Raw genomic sequence first — 14,533 nt, 5'->3', positions numbered from 1 at the left:
ATCCCTGTGTAATCAGGGACAAAGAAGTAATATAGGGCTATAATTTCCTAAAATGTGGCATAAATACAACTGTTAGATTCAAGTGTGTGTGTGTGTGTGTGTGTGTGTGTGTGTGTGTGTGTGTGTGTGTGTGTGTGTGTGTGTGTGTGTGTGTGTGAGAACAGTCTACAGACAAGTCTGGAACAGATGGAACAAATAGAAAGAGGATGATGCTCAGTAATCACATCAGATCATCTTTAAAAACACTTGAAGGGACTCCTTTTACAGTTTCAAGGCATAAAAGTACACATTCCAAATATCAACGTGTAGCATCCCACATATGTGCTATAACACTTGCTAAATTCCTTCCAATTATATTTCAGGGGTGTTTAAATGTCTGCTGCATGACTGTAGGTTTTTCACAGAAAGGCGACAATTGTTATGGTTAAAATGGATAGTTTAAAAGTAAAAAAAAAACCTGAGCATTTTCATACTATGGTGATTTCTGAGTGTGGAGTGTGTCACTCTTTGTTCTAGACACTGTAACATTAATGTGAAGCATTTGACTCCTAATGGTAAATATTAAAGAAAACACTATCTGTGTGGTCTTACATTAGTGGCTAAAAGTTACACAATCGGCCGTCCTAACCACCTTTGGTTTTAACTGCAGTTACTGTCTCGTGCTTTTAATATATGCTAATGAAAACACTAACGTAACGCGTCATCAGTAGTCAAACGCACCATGCAAAGGAACAATGTCTACAGTAGACAGTTCTCAAAAACTGAGTGACTGTGCAAGAAGAGTGAGGAAAGACACCCAGACAACCCAGAAGAAATTATAGGCTTATGGGTTTGTGTTTGGAGAAATTGTGCACAGTGTAAATTCTGAATTCTAATCCAATTACATTTATTCCGCAGATCCGATTGGTTAATCGTGTGATATTTTCGGCCATTAAATATAGCGCTGATGGTGGCAAAATATTCGACAGTTTCATATTTGATGTGTTACTCCACACCCTGACCACGTTGTTACGCAAATGTCAATAATGGCGGTGTCAACTGAGAGCAAGGGAAACTGGTGGAGCGACAATGCCGTTGCTACGGTAAGCTGCAGTAACCAAATTACTTACAGAAAAATAAACTGTGCAAATGATGGAATTGGTTTAGAATGGGAATAACCCCCTTGTGTCTGATGATTTGCGGACATTCACGCTGGAACACGGTCGCAAATATCAAACTCAATTTGCGACCGTAAAATCCACCATTAACATCTGCAAATCATCAGACACAACAGGGTTATTCCCTAATTTTCATCACCACTCTTAGCTTCATAGTGGAACAGAGCGGGGAAGGATTTTCTTTCACCAAAATGAATCAAATCTAGGCTTGCATTTCAGATGTACCTTCTGGCAATTTGTTGCTAGACTTTCAGGTGTTCTTTTATTTTAGAAAATCTCTATACCTCTTCATCATGAAGCTGTATAACTGTTGATACAAAATGTAAAATTTGCACTGTGCACAATTGGGGGCTTTCCTCACTCTTCTTGCACAGTCACTCAGTTTTTGAGAACAGTCTACTCCATGCAGATTTACCATAGAGTGCCATACTGTTTGTATTTTGTGGTAACTGATGTAAATAAAAGTCCAAGACATATTCAGTGACAGCTTTACCATCACAACTACTTGTCCACAACCACCACAAAAGACTCCAAGTTGTCATTCATGTTAAAGGGGGCAACACACAGTATTAAGAACAGGGGTATGTAAATTTTTGATCAGGGTCATTTGGGTAGTTTCTGTTGTCATTATGATTTAAAAGGAGTAAACACAGTTGTCTGACAATAAATGACTTCACCCAACCACTAACCATGAGTGAACAAAAATGTTTTTGTGTTTGTATCATTCATATTCTCTTGACAAATGGCAAAAAATAAAAAATTCTTCCAGGGTATGTAAACTTTTGAGCACAGCTGTATACTGCTGAAATCCAGATTATAACACCTTGTGTTTTACATAAATCAACTTCAATAATAGTACAAAATACACTGAGTGAACATTTCTTTTTCATATGTATTGTCATGCATTTTCATTGTTGTCTGGATTTGATTGTAAAGGCATTTCAGCAATTGTAATGGTTTGTTGTAGTTTATAAGTTTGTCATCACTGTGTGAAAAATAAAAATGTAATACTATATGCTTGATTACTTTGTGTAGCTGTGTGTGTGTGAGAGGGTACAATCAAGCCTCTGTGGTATGAAAAAAAAAAAAAACTAGCCTAAAGAATACTACACAGTAAACCAGACTCGTCCAGAATATACCGAGAGTCTAAAACAGCCTAGCCCACTTCACCTCTGGGTATATTCGGAACTAGACCAGTTTACTGTGCAGTATTTTTTTTATTATTTCTGACCCCACTTTGACCCTGCGGTATATTTTAGGCTAATCTAGTCCAAATCTCGCAATTCTTGGATAATGTTAATTTGTGACAATTTAAAGTTGTATACTGTGCATGTTTAAGTCTAGATTTTACAAAGGAAACATTAAAGGGTATATTTGTGATTTAGTGGACACTTGATAAAAGCAGGCACATTAGACCAGTTTGTTTTAGGATAGAATGCATATTTGTGTACACAAGTATGTTCGAGAACAATATATACAGTAACTGTACACTAAGATCATACAAAGATGCTGTGAAAATATGAGAGAAATAAGGTTAAAAATCTGCTTTTTGGGCAAAGTGTGTGTCAGCTAGGACAAACAGTGTTTGGTTTCTTATTACTGACAACTATGAGTTTTACAAATCCCCAAAAGGCCTTGTTAAGACCTTGAAGCATTAACTTTGCACATCAATCCCACCACTAAAGAACCAATCCGAGACCATTTACTAATGGATTTGTCAATGTAATGAACTTTGACTTACGATTGAGCTGACAGATCCCATGTGGTGGTTGTTTTGGGTTTAAAACTTGAAATGTGAAACGCACATACAATTTCATGCCATAATGATCAGGACTGAGTTTGCATTGCTCTCTGCTCTGCATAAATACAACCGGTGCTCCACCTATCTTGATGCGTTTGTTAGAAGCAGAGAAATTAATAGATGCGCAAGATATATAAGTGTACTCAACAGAATGGTAATACAATGTGCATGAAATTAGAGACTCATACATACATATACTTACCGAACCAGTATGTTGGACTGGAAAGACAAAGCTCATATCAAATGGACCAACGCTTTGTAATATCAAGAATAAGTGGCCCAGAGATGTAACAAAGCTGAAGCTGTGTTCATATTACTGGCAGAAGTGCCTTAAAATAAAACAAAGAAACCAACAAAATTACAAAACAGATAAGCCAGGTTTGGTTTAACTGCCATGAACCATATTCCACAAATTACTTTGTGACTGTCATGACAAAACAACCATGAAACAACCAAAAAAATTATACACACTCAAATTTGACCATTTACTGAGAAATATTAATTAAGTCAGAGTGCATAATTCAAGAAAATGGTGCATTTTTAGTCCCAACACAATCACTAATGACTGTAAAAGTGTGTTTTAAAAGGTGTTGGTTTCTTACGGTATCACAAACAATTTCTCTGTCGTTAGATAAGCACATCTAAAAGCGTCATATTCGAATTGGTCACCTGTTCATGACTTAAACGTGACAAAAATGCGACACCATACTGATTTCACACAGAAAACACTGAAGAGTTCCAAACAAAACATATAATTTCACCTGTACATAAAACATGACAAATGTATAGGAAGCAGTTAAGAATACTGAAGTTTTGCCGTGGTATTGAAGTTACAAACTCTTGTATGTTGTTTGAAGTGCACAAGAATTGTAAAATATGGAAAATGTGTTTTGTTTTCTGCATTTTAAAACTAAAATTAAAATGGCTGGGACAAAGAAAGTTACCAACTTGAACTGTAATACAAAGTATGCTATGTTTTAACTTTTTTTGCATACTGTAATTTGGTCACTGAATTAGACCAAATTACAGAATAATTATAAAATAAAGTATAATCCATTGTTTATTAAGTATAGGGTACTTAAATGTCATGATTTAGCCGATTTGAAAATATTACAAACGATGTACCAAGTTAATAAAAATACTTTACCAACAAACATTCAAAATATGTTTGAAAAAAGAGTAAGTAGTTATAAATTGAAAGGAATAGAAGTCTTTAAAAAACCAAGATTTAGAACCAAAGTAAAGGAAAGGAGTATTGCAGTAAATGGTGTCAAATTATGGAACAATCTTAATAAAGAAATTAAAGAATTAAGGTCGCTTAAATTATTTAAAAAAGTAAGTAAGTATGAAACTATGAAGTAAGTCAGTGGGCTGCAAGAAAGTCAAAAAAAAAGTAAACTGTTAATAATGTTTGGAGTGTCTTAAGTTTAAATGTAACCTGTCAGTGATGTAATCTATTAATTAATGGTCATAATTATGAAATGGGTCAGTGGTATGTGACAAGTTAAAGAAATGCAATCTATTAAATAATGTTGACTATGATGCTGTATATTGAAAGATTGTATTGTTAAAAGGGGCAGAAATCATAAGACTTGTTCTTCTTTCTGCTCCTTTTCATTCTTGTATTGTGGTGCTTTTGTTTTTTGCTTTTCTCTTTTTCTTTTAAATGAATGAAATAAACGAATGAGAAAAAGATGTAGCAGTAGTAGTGGTAGTAATACAAATATTGATGATGTTGATTGTTTGTTTTTTTTTCAAACATACTGATCATATCAAACAGCATCAATAGATAATTTGTTTGGATATGAGATACACTTATGTTTGTCTGTAATAATCTTTCCTGCATTTCAATTTAAATTTTAAGGTTCTCAGATTCTTTGCGCATTTCACTGTTTTCTGTGTGTTTTTGTTAATCGAGAGAGAGAGAGAGAGAGAAGACCTGACCAAATCTTTCAGATATGTTAACCCTAAGAATATTCTGCAGACAAGAATCCATCATCTTCCATACAACTTCATTTGATTCTCCTTTTAATAAGTTCAGTCCAAATAAATGAAACATGATAAGGAACCAAGAAAAAAAAAATTGCTGTGTTACTAAAGTGTAATTGCCACACACTATATACATACCTTGTGGTAAAAAAAAAAAATAAAAAAAATAAATATACAAATTTGATGAAATGTGAAATCCAAAAATCGAACACCCATTTTCATAATTAACCACAGTTTAGCAGAAACAATATACAGCAGGGAGCTTAGAGCAATTTTGACAAAGAAAAGAAAATGTTTATATATAAAAAACATGATTTTAAAATACATTTTTCCAAAGTGATGAACTAGATTGAATCAAAGACAGCCTTGTCATTTTTTCCACTGCTGCCGTGAGCAGACGAGAGCCATCCCCAAGGAAATCTAGATGTTGGTAAAAGAACACAGTTACTCATTCACACATTTTTGTGCTTCTCTATTTGTCTTCAGTTTTTAGTTTTGGAAAGGAGGCTACCTGCAAATCTATTATTCGGCACTCACACTACTGTTTTGTTTTTATTTTTTTTAATTATATGACCCCATGAAATGGAAATTAAAGCTCAATTTTATGGAGAGCAGGTCTTAAAAAAAGAAGGAAAGAAGCAGTTATCATGATTGTGTGGTGGGCATGTAGGCAAACATCTTGATGACAGATACAGCAGTCAAGAACCGATTATTAAAAACAAAATGGTGCTGGCAAGAAATTAGAACAAAAAGCAGCTCTTGTCAGTTTATTTTTCGTGTAATATTTATGTGGAAAGCTGCCAGTGCCTTTGTGCACTTGATTTTATCCAGCTTCATCTTTATAATTTACTATACTGTCGACCAACTCGCATTATTTTACATTTCATGGGGTCATTTAAAATGACATCACTTCAATGTCGTGAGACAAATCTAAATGAAATTATTCTAAGTGAAATGCTAAACTAATTGCAATACAATTTGTACAACTCTACTGAGACTTTCAGTACACCTGAAGCAATATGTGAGTAAAATCTACCAGAAGCGATCAGTATGTTGGTGCTTTGCTAAACTGCAGCCTGAACAGTGCAGGAATATACAGACAAAATTACATAAGTACAGCAGATTTAGCAAATGGGTCTGTTGAGTTTATTCGATGGAATGCATCTTTTAGAGTCTTTGATATATTTTTGGTGTGTATCCTCAGCTCTAAACAATACCACACTACCCGTTACCGCTACCCTAATAAGAATAATGATAATAATAATAAGAATGAAAATCATATTATACACTTATCTGACAAACTTTGCTACAGTGTTACACAAAACCTTCGTCTTATCTTACAAGGATTAACTGTTTAATTACAAGTGTGTTGAAGAGGATGACATTGGGGAGGCCGATGAACTAAAAGTACCATATTCAGTGTGACAGTATAAGGCGGAAACAGCACAGATCTTTATTCAAATAAAAACACAGAGGCATAAGCTGTGAGCTGAGCAATGACACGATGGCTGAAAATAACCACCTACGAAGCATTTACATTGCAAACCGACAGACGATACACGAAGGCATTGACAGAAGTTCAATGGCATCTGTATTTTGAGGCACCGTGTTCATGTGAGATATGTGTGTAGACGTGTTTCGACAAAGTGTTTGGGATCGGGAGAGAAGACAAGCAGGGTGGGTGGGTAGGTGGGGCTTGGGGTGGGGGGGTGGGGTGGGGAGTCGTGGTCATGTAAGAAGCAGTCATGGTAGCCGTACAGATTTCCAGATATGAAACAGTATGAAAAACAAAACGAGAGAGAGAGAGAAAGAAACAACAACCCCAAAATGGCCAGTGGTAGTAGCAATAACAAGGTGCCCGTTGGCAAAAAAAAAAGACATAAATGACTTGAACAAAAGGCAATAATAGGAAACGACTTCTTTGTTTTGGTGGGCTGCCTGCAGTTTCCTCGTTGTCACAAAAGGGGCAGTGGTCAAAGGTGGATACATTGAGAAAAAGAGATACGGAGATCGAAAGAAGAAAATGGGGAGCACAGGAGTTGGACAGCTCCCTCTGCAGTCTAAATGAAGTACTCTTTCTTTTCTTCTGCGTGCGCGTGGTTGCCGTCAGCGTTGATGATGGCTGTGTCGGCATCAGGGGCATCATCCGCACCTTTGGCTTCGTTTGTCAAATATGTACCTGTGCGGGGAGAAAGAAATGCAAATCTATATTAAGGAAAACAAACAAAGCGATGCTGTGTGGTGTCTGCTGCCTGAGGCAAAGGAAAAAAAAAAACAGCTGAAGATAGCGTTAACGCTACATTACGCTCATACGGCGTGATGAGATGCAAGCACAGTTCAGGATATGTAAATAGAAGGAACCCTGGGCAGAAATACAGTGGCACAGCTTAGACAAACAGGATTTTTCTCAGTGGATTTGTGGAAGTTGTGGATGAACACAGTGTGATGTAGCTGTTTCAGCATAGAACTTATTCAATTTTGGAGCATTGGTGCAGAAAGCCAAGTGAATGAACTATCTGCTGAGCTGATCTATTAGCTGTCATGCATTCACAGCTAAAATTCCATCACATACGGTGTACTGTAGTGTTCAAACAGGTCAGCACATGTGCTTCTCGATGATTATCGGACGTTACCAAAGTTTTCTGAAAGCAAAGTTGGGATTTTTTTGTGTGGTGTATGTACCAAAAGATGATTCTTGTAGAGAGACAAAGAGAAAATGAACAGGGAAATGCCTTGCAAATGCAAAAGAATTACTGCTCATGGTACACTATAAAAAAGAATGGAAAAAAAAAATTAAGGTAATTTGTATAAATCTTTTTTAAGTAACTGCGACTGAGCCACTGCTGAGTACACGGTATAAGAATTTTCTAGTCAGATTTGTTTCACGTTTCACAAAACATTTAGTTAAGTGGTTTAAAATACTTGATTTGCTTTGTCCTCTACAAGGATGTTGTGTGGGCCGCCAGAAGAGGAGGTACTGCTGGCCCACCACCAGAGGGCACCCTGCCTGAAGTGCGGGCTTCAGGCACGAGAGGGCGCTGCCACCACGGACACAGCGGGGGGTGACAGCTGTCACTCATTATCTCATGACAGCTGTCACCCATCTACACTTCATCATACCACTCCATAAAAACCGGACGTCATCTCCACCTCGTTGCCGAGATATCATCGACCTGTGAAGGTAATATTCTCAGCCTTAAAACTAACTGTATCTTAGTCTGAACTCGTTTTACAGCTGTTTTCCTGTGGAGTGCCTTATCTGGGAGATTGGCGTAATCAGCGACGGCTTCGCTTCACACCCCAGCCAGATAAGTGTTTGAGACAGGAGCTGCACGAATGTGTGTGAGAGGTGGAGGTGGAATCCCCACCATTGTTGTTACTGGGTGTGCACGCACCCACATCTTATTGTTTCTGCTCCTCGCCAGCAGTACCAGATCCGACATTCGGAGACGGTGGCCACCTGGGGACTCGGGACTTGGCGGCTCCAGTATTCTCCGGGTTCGGTGGCGGAGGAAATCGTGTGGTTCCGTTTCTTCTCGGGACAGACGTCTTCTATCCTCGAGCCTGCCCACACGTCACCTTTGTGGATTGACTGTTTGCAAAATTCTGTATTCCTCTGTATTGTGGTTGTGCTCATTCACAACAGTAAAGTGTTCATATTCGACTCTTTCATTGGCCGTTCATTTACGCCCCCTGTTGTGGGTCCGTGTCACTACACTTTCCCAACACAAGGACAAAGCAAATCAAGTTCACTCAACTTAATTAAAATGTGTTGGTGTTATTAGCTAGTCAAATGATTTAATCTAAGTTATTTTACTCAAAAATGTCCATGAAATAGTTACCTTAATTTTGACATTTTATTACTTTCTTTTTTTTTTTTTTAGTTTTTGTACTCATTTCACTTTAATCAGAATAAATTACATTTTGCAGTTCCAGATTTTTGATCATATTGTTTAAAACCTTTGTGAACCTTTATCCAACACTTTTTTTAAACCAATCAATTTTGCAGCAGGATCTTCTAATTTACTAACTCACTAAAATGTTAACCTTTAAAACACTCCACGTTATTATCTCTCTAGTATTAATGTCCATGTTATGCAGGGGTGGTGGCCAAGTGCAGAAGGCTCCGGGTTCAAGTCCCACCCCTGCCACATTTCTCCATGTAATGTGGAGTTGCGTCAGAAAGGGCATCCGGCGTAAAACCTGTGCAATTCAACATGCAGATCCACCTTAGATTTGCTGTGGCGACCCCAAGTGCAAACAGACTGACTCCCTCTTGTGTCATCTGTCTGTGCTACTATGCCTGTCGTGTATTCAATCAGCAATTTCCACAGTCAGATTGGCATTTTATGTCTTGCTCTGTTACGTTTTTTGCTTGATTGTAAGTCAACCTTCATGTTACTGCCTTCTTGTTACAGACCTTTGCTGCTCTCCTAGATTCTTGAATTCTTGCCTGCCACTTTCGACTATTGAACCTTGCCCATTTTGGATAACCCTCTGCTCACTCCCTATGTGAAAGGATGTTACCTGTTTGGACTGATTCCTGTTTATGACAAATAAAAGACTTTGGACTTAATCATCTGTTTTTTTTTTTTCTCTGTGCTGGGGTCACAGCTCACCATTACAGATCTCATGTGTTCTTGTGCAAACTGAACGTTTTTCCTGATAATGACCAAAAATGCCTTTTGACCATATGACGTTTGACCATAATAAAATCAAACGTTACTGTAAATTCAGTAAGGTATGTCTTCTAGAATATATTCCATTTCTAAAGTAGAACTCTACTAGTGTATACTAAGTTATATCTAAAAAAAGGAAGAGTAGAGTAGAGTAGAAGAGTAGAATAGAGTAAAGTAGAGCCACTTAGGTGCCTGGCCTTGAGAACCAGGGGTGGTAGGTGTCTCTGTTACAGCTGGTGTTAAAGAGTGAACTGATAGAATTGACATGCATAATCTCAGGTTCAGATCTGGCAGTATGTGCTGTTGCTGTTCAGTGCAGCATCAGAAACACCATAGAACTGCCTTGGGTCCTGGATAGCAACCACCCAGACACACAACTGGTCCATCTCCACCTCTCAGAAGTATTCATCTATCTGCAGATGACATGTGGCCATCCCCTTGGTCTAGCTGCTGAGGTCCTCAATGCTGGATCATGCCCAAAGAAATGTGACATGACCAAAATACCATAGCTGACACTCCTACACAATGGAAGTGACACTCCTTAACTGAGTCCCCTAAAGTAAGCATCTGGTTAATACAAAATCATTCTAGCAGTACCCAAGGACCTTCTAAAGAGACCTAGTAACAGAGATATCTAGTTGACTTTACATCACTGGTTAGCAACCAAATCTCACAAACATACAGTAAGATAGCAAGTACCAGGACTCTACATATTTGGACCTTTGTTTTTCTGCACAGGTATCAGCATCACCAAACGCCTCTATCCATCAAGGTTTTTACCTGCAATTGAACATTTTTAATGACCAGAAATTTATGCTTTGATGGCTGACCCTGAATGGCTCCTCACTGTGGGGTCACTAGTTAAAGGTATCCCAAGTTTGTATTTGATCCAGTTGAATGTTTTTCCTGAAAATGACTTAATTTAGACTTTGGACACAATGAAAAGACCACTTGCTATATTTCAGTATCTACTGAGGCTGAGGAACAGATGTTGGACATGCGGGGAATAACCTGAAACTATAATCACGAACATACAACCAATTCAGATATCTGTTTTGAGAGAGACTTGTACCATGAGAGAATGTGCACTTGGAAAATTTGATAAATTAAGCACTGCCTATTCATTGGTGGAGTCATAATGTCCACTATACACATCACAGAAATACACAAAAAATGGATGAACTCAATTCACTTATGATCAGGATTTCCATATAATAAATATAGGTAGCCCCAACTCAGATAAAACACATCAAAGCAAGATAATGTAATTTAACTTAGTTGGGACTACTTATATTTATTATATGGAATCCAATGAGTCATTTGTTTGAGTGTATCACTCAAACAAATGAATCATCGGATGAACTCAATTCAATTATGGGCAGGATTTCAATCAAATAAATACATGTAGTCCCAACTAAATTAAATTATCTTGCATGTGTGCACTTTATTTGAATTTGGGCAACATATATTTATTAGATGGAAATCCTGATCATAACTGAATTGAGTTCATCCAATGCATCAGTTTTATTTGAGTGGAGCTTCTCAGTCTTTGTTCTCTATTTCCTCAACTGTGAGTTTTCTGTGCTCTTGGATCTTGGGACTATCTGTCTGCTGGGAAATGTTGGACATGCTCCACTACACCCATGAGCCCTGAGAGACTGAGGTCTGGTCCACTGTGGTTTTACCTTTATGCCTGGCCAGGTATCTCCCAAGAACAATGATTAAACACAAGGTGACGAAGACCACTACAGCCACCACTCCTCCGATCAAAGCGTGGTCCGTGCCATGCTGCCCCAGAGCATTGGGATCTGGAGTGAGACAGGCAGAGAAATAAAAGATGAAGGTGCTGGCTGAAGTTGAGGTAGTGGAACAGTGAGACACAGACAATACATAACAGAAGGCGAAGAAAGAAGAAGATTATTTCCGGCTCATTCCTACCCTAATGATCGTTCAGAGCCGCTGTCATTCCTCTTTCCTATCACATTGTGCAGCCAGAGCACGGCAACCTAACTGCGAGAATAATAAAATGAAGAGAGACAGCGAGACGGACACCACACTGACACAAAAAGCAGCTACAGGCGTGTGCACATTCAGCTTGCAAAATGAAGGGGGGAAAAAGAATGAAAGAGGGACTTGGAAAAAAAGGAGTGAATAATTCAGGACCACCCCCACTGTGCTGCAGGAGTCGCCAACATGCAAACCAAGACTGCAGTAGAAGAGAACTACACGCTAAATAAATCATCACACGGAAAATAAAAAGGAAAGATCAATCTTTTTCTGTTTCTTGGCGAGCACGGATTGTTGGTAGGAAAATGAATTAGGTGTTGGAGGGTTGGTGCAGGTCCCTGGCTGTTGTAAATGCAGGAGAAACGATGGCAGAGTCATGAAAGAGTGAAGAATCTGCATGATGAGCCAGTTCACTCCTCGTACAAAAACTCATCAAAGGCTTTCCTTTCCTCAAACTATAGATTTTTTTCCCCCTTTATTCACCTCCTTTCACCCCCTTCAAAAATATGTTTATTGGCTGTTCAAGGTAAAAAAGAGAGGACGTCGTGGAGACACCGTGTGGACTTCACTGTAGGTCGATCTGGAATAAGCTGACAGGGACAGCGGAGGTGGAGACGGCTAATAGAATATAGGTTGTATTATTCATGTCAGACCGCAACAGCAGAGAAATGAGCTCTCTTCTTATTATACCCCCCTGAGCGCTGGGGCCACGTTAGCTAAAATATGGCCATGTCAGAGCGGGGAGCGACTGCAATCATATGGTTTTAAAGAAATGGCGCACGTCGTATCATCGGCTCTCATTCTCCTCGAGATTTTCCTTGTCTTGCCGCGTGTCCGCCCGTGTGGCCAAATTGAACAGCTGGCTTTTTCTCGCTCCATAACTCTCCACGGTTCCAGTGACCGGGCCGTCACACTTCGCCACCTCCCAGTGGACAAAACGCACACTCGCGCACATGGATGTATGCAGTGTGGTTTCACCGCGCTGCAGTTCTGCTTGATCGGTGGAGAGAAGAGGAATGTTGCCTTAGTGAAACCCGGCAGCTGCTCGGACACGACGTTTAGTTACACACACGACTGTGTCTCTTCACGTCTGTCTATCAGTACAGGGTGTGTATGTTTATTTTTTTTTTACTGTCACACTGTCTGGCTGCTGTGCCTCATTCTGGCTGTTTCAACCTGGTGTCAGACAAAGTGTGACTAAAGAGTGTCTGCCTAAAGAAATACACAGTTCGGACAGACAATAAGATTGGCTTTGAGCTGTAATTCAAACCCTTGGATACTTCAAAAAATGTTTTACAATCCTTTGTAGATCAAATACCTGTTTGATGAAAAAAGTGGCAGCTCTGTAAAGTTTGCAGCCCTACTTTTTCCACACACACACACACACACACACACACACACACACACACACACACACACACACACACACACACACACACACACACACACACACACACACACACAAAATGTAAATGCAGTTACAATTAGTTACAGTCGCCACCAGTGTTGCCACAGTTACTTTGAAAAAGTAATCCAATTACTGATTAGTGATTACTCCTTGAAAAAGTAACTTAGTTACTTTACTGATTACTCAATTGTAAAAGAAACTAAGTTAGATTACTAGTTACTTTTTTAGTTACTTTCCCCAGCTGCCGACAACAACCCATGTCAACATGACAATGATACCTGTCTTGCCAAAACTCACTTTATAGTCACCCTTTCTTGACTTCAATGAAAATAAATACTTGTTTTATAAAAAGTAAAATAAAGACCTCTTTCTTGACCTCATATTTAACTGCTGACAGCACTGTAACAGTAAAACTTGCAATTTCTAACCTACACTGTTTATAAATGTAACTATTAAATTTTTTCTAACATTTGAATTCTCTCTAAACATTTTACTTGTCGAAATTATTATTATTATAAGCAATATTAGTAGTTGTAGTAAAAAAAAAAGGCTTCAAAACTGGACTTGTTGTTGGGGGGGGGGGCACATCCTTGCCCCACGCCCCCATTCCATCTGAATTCGCCCCTGCATTTATTTATGCAGAAAACATGACCAGATTTACAGGTAAGAAAGTTTTATTGCATTTTCACAACATGTGGTCCTCAGAAAGAGAGTTTAGGTGCATTTGAGTGGAAAATAGGGTTAGTTGTTGACGTATCGCGGAGGATCAGCTGTTTTAGCGAGCAGATACAGAGCCGCTCAGCTCAGAATTCTAAACAAAGGAGAAAAAAAAGCATAAAAATGTCTTTGTAAAGCTCAGTGCAGGTGTGCTGTTGTCACCGTGCTTTAAGAGGTGAGGACGAGTCATAGCTGCTGCAGAAAACCGCGGATGAAAAGCTCACAGCTTGCTTAAAGTGGGGAGTTTAGTCGAATCCCAACCCCCTGCCCATAGACCAAGTTTAATGCTGCTATCGACCCACAATGCAAAAATAATAGTAACGCACAGTGACTTGGAGAAATAACTTTAATCTGATTATTTATTTGGAAAGATTAACGTGTTAGATTACTCGTTACTGAAAAAAGTGGTTAGATTAGAGTAACGCGTGGGCCATCTTTAATCCAGTTGTAATTGTCCTTAATCTGTGTGATCCCCATAAGATCTTCACCGAAAGCCATCTGAATTTTTCAAATGGTTTCCACTTGGCTGTCTCTCACACTTTCTGAAAAAATTTTGATGAAGCAAAGCGGCAGTCGATCAGCCAATTTCTTGACAATGAAAATCCGACGAGGGGGCTGGACCACTCCTCCCACAAGGCGTGCTCACAGGCGAATGACGCAACCGACAGGCGTGAAAAACTCACGCATGCGCACAAAGGTTCAAGCTTGGCTGATGCAATCACACATGATTCAAATCCATATAGTTTTGCAAAAAATAAAAAGGTCCGTTACTTTT

The 14,533-nt window shown here is 38.8% G+C and overlaps 1 protein-coding gene across 1 annotated transcript in view; it reads right to left on the bottom strand.

Annotated features, from left to right (window-relative positions):
- Positions 1 to 4,965: 4,965 nt before the first annotated feature.
- cadm2a (cell adhesion molecule 2a) overlaps positions 4,966 to 14,533 on the bottom strand; it is a 962,407-nt gene continuing 952,839 nt past the window's right edge. Inside the window, 2 exon segments of the mRNA XM_034178357.1 lie at positions 4,966 to 7,126; positions 11,312 to 11,434. Of these exon segments, the coding sequence (XP_034034248.1) occupies positions 7,008 to 7,126; positions 11,312 to 11,434 (242 nt within the window). The 3' untranslated portion in view covers positions 4,966 to 7,007.

Source organism: Thalassophryne amazonica, chromosome 9 (genome assembly GCF_902500255.1).
Source record: "Thalassophryne amazonica chromosome 9, fThaAma1.1, whole genome shotgun sequence".
NCBI classification, from domain to species: domain Eukaryota; kingdom Metazoa; phylum Chordata; class Actinopteri; order Batrachoidiformes; family Batrachoididae; genus Thalassophryne; species Thalassophryne amazonica.
This window is presented reverse-complemented; position numbering and strand designations above follow the sequence as displayed.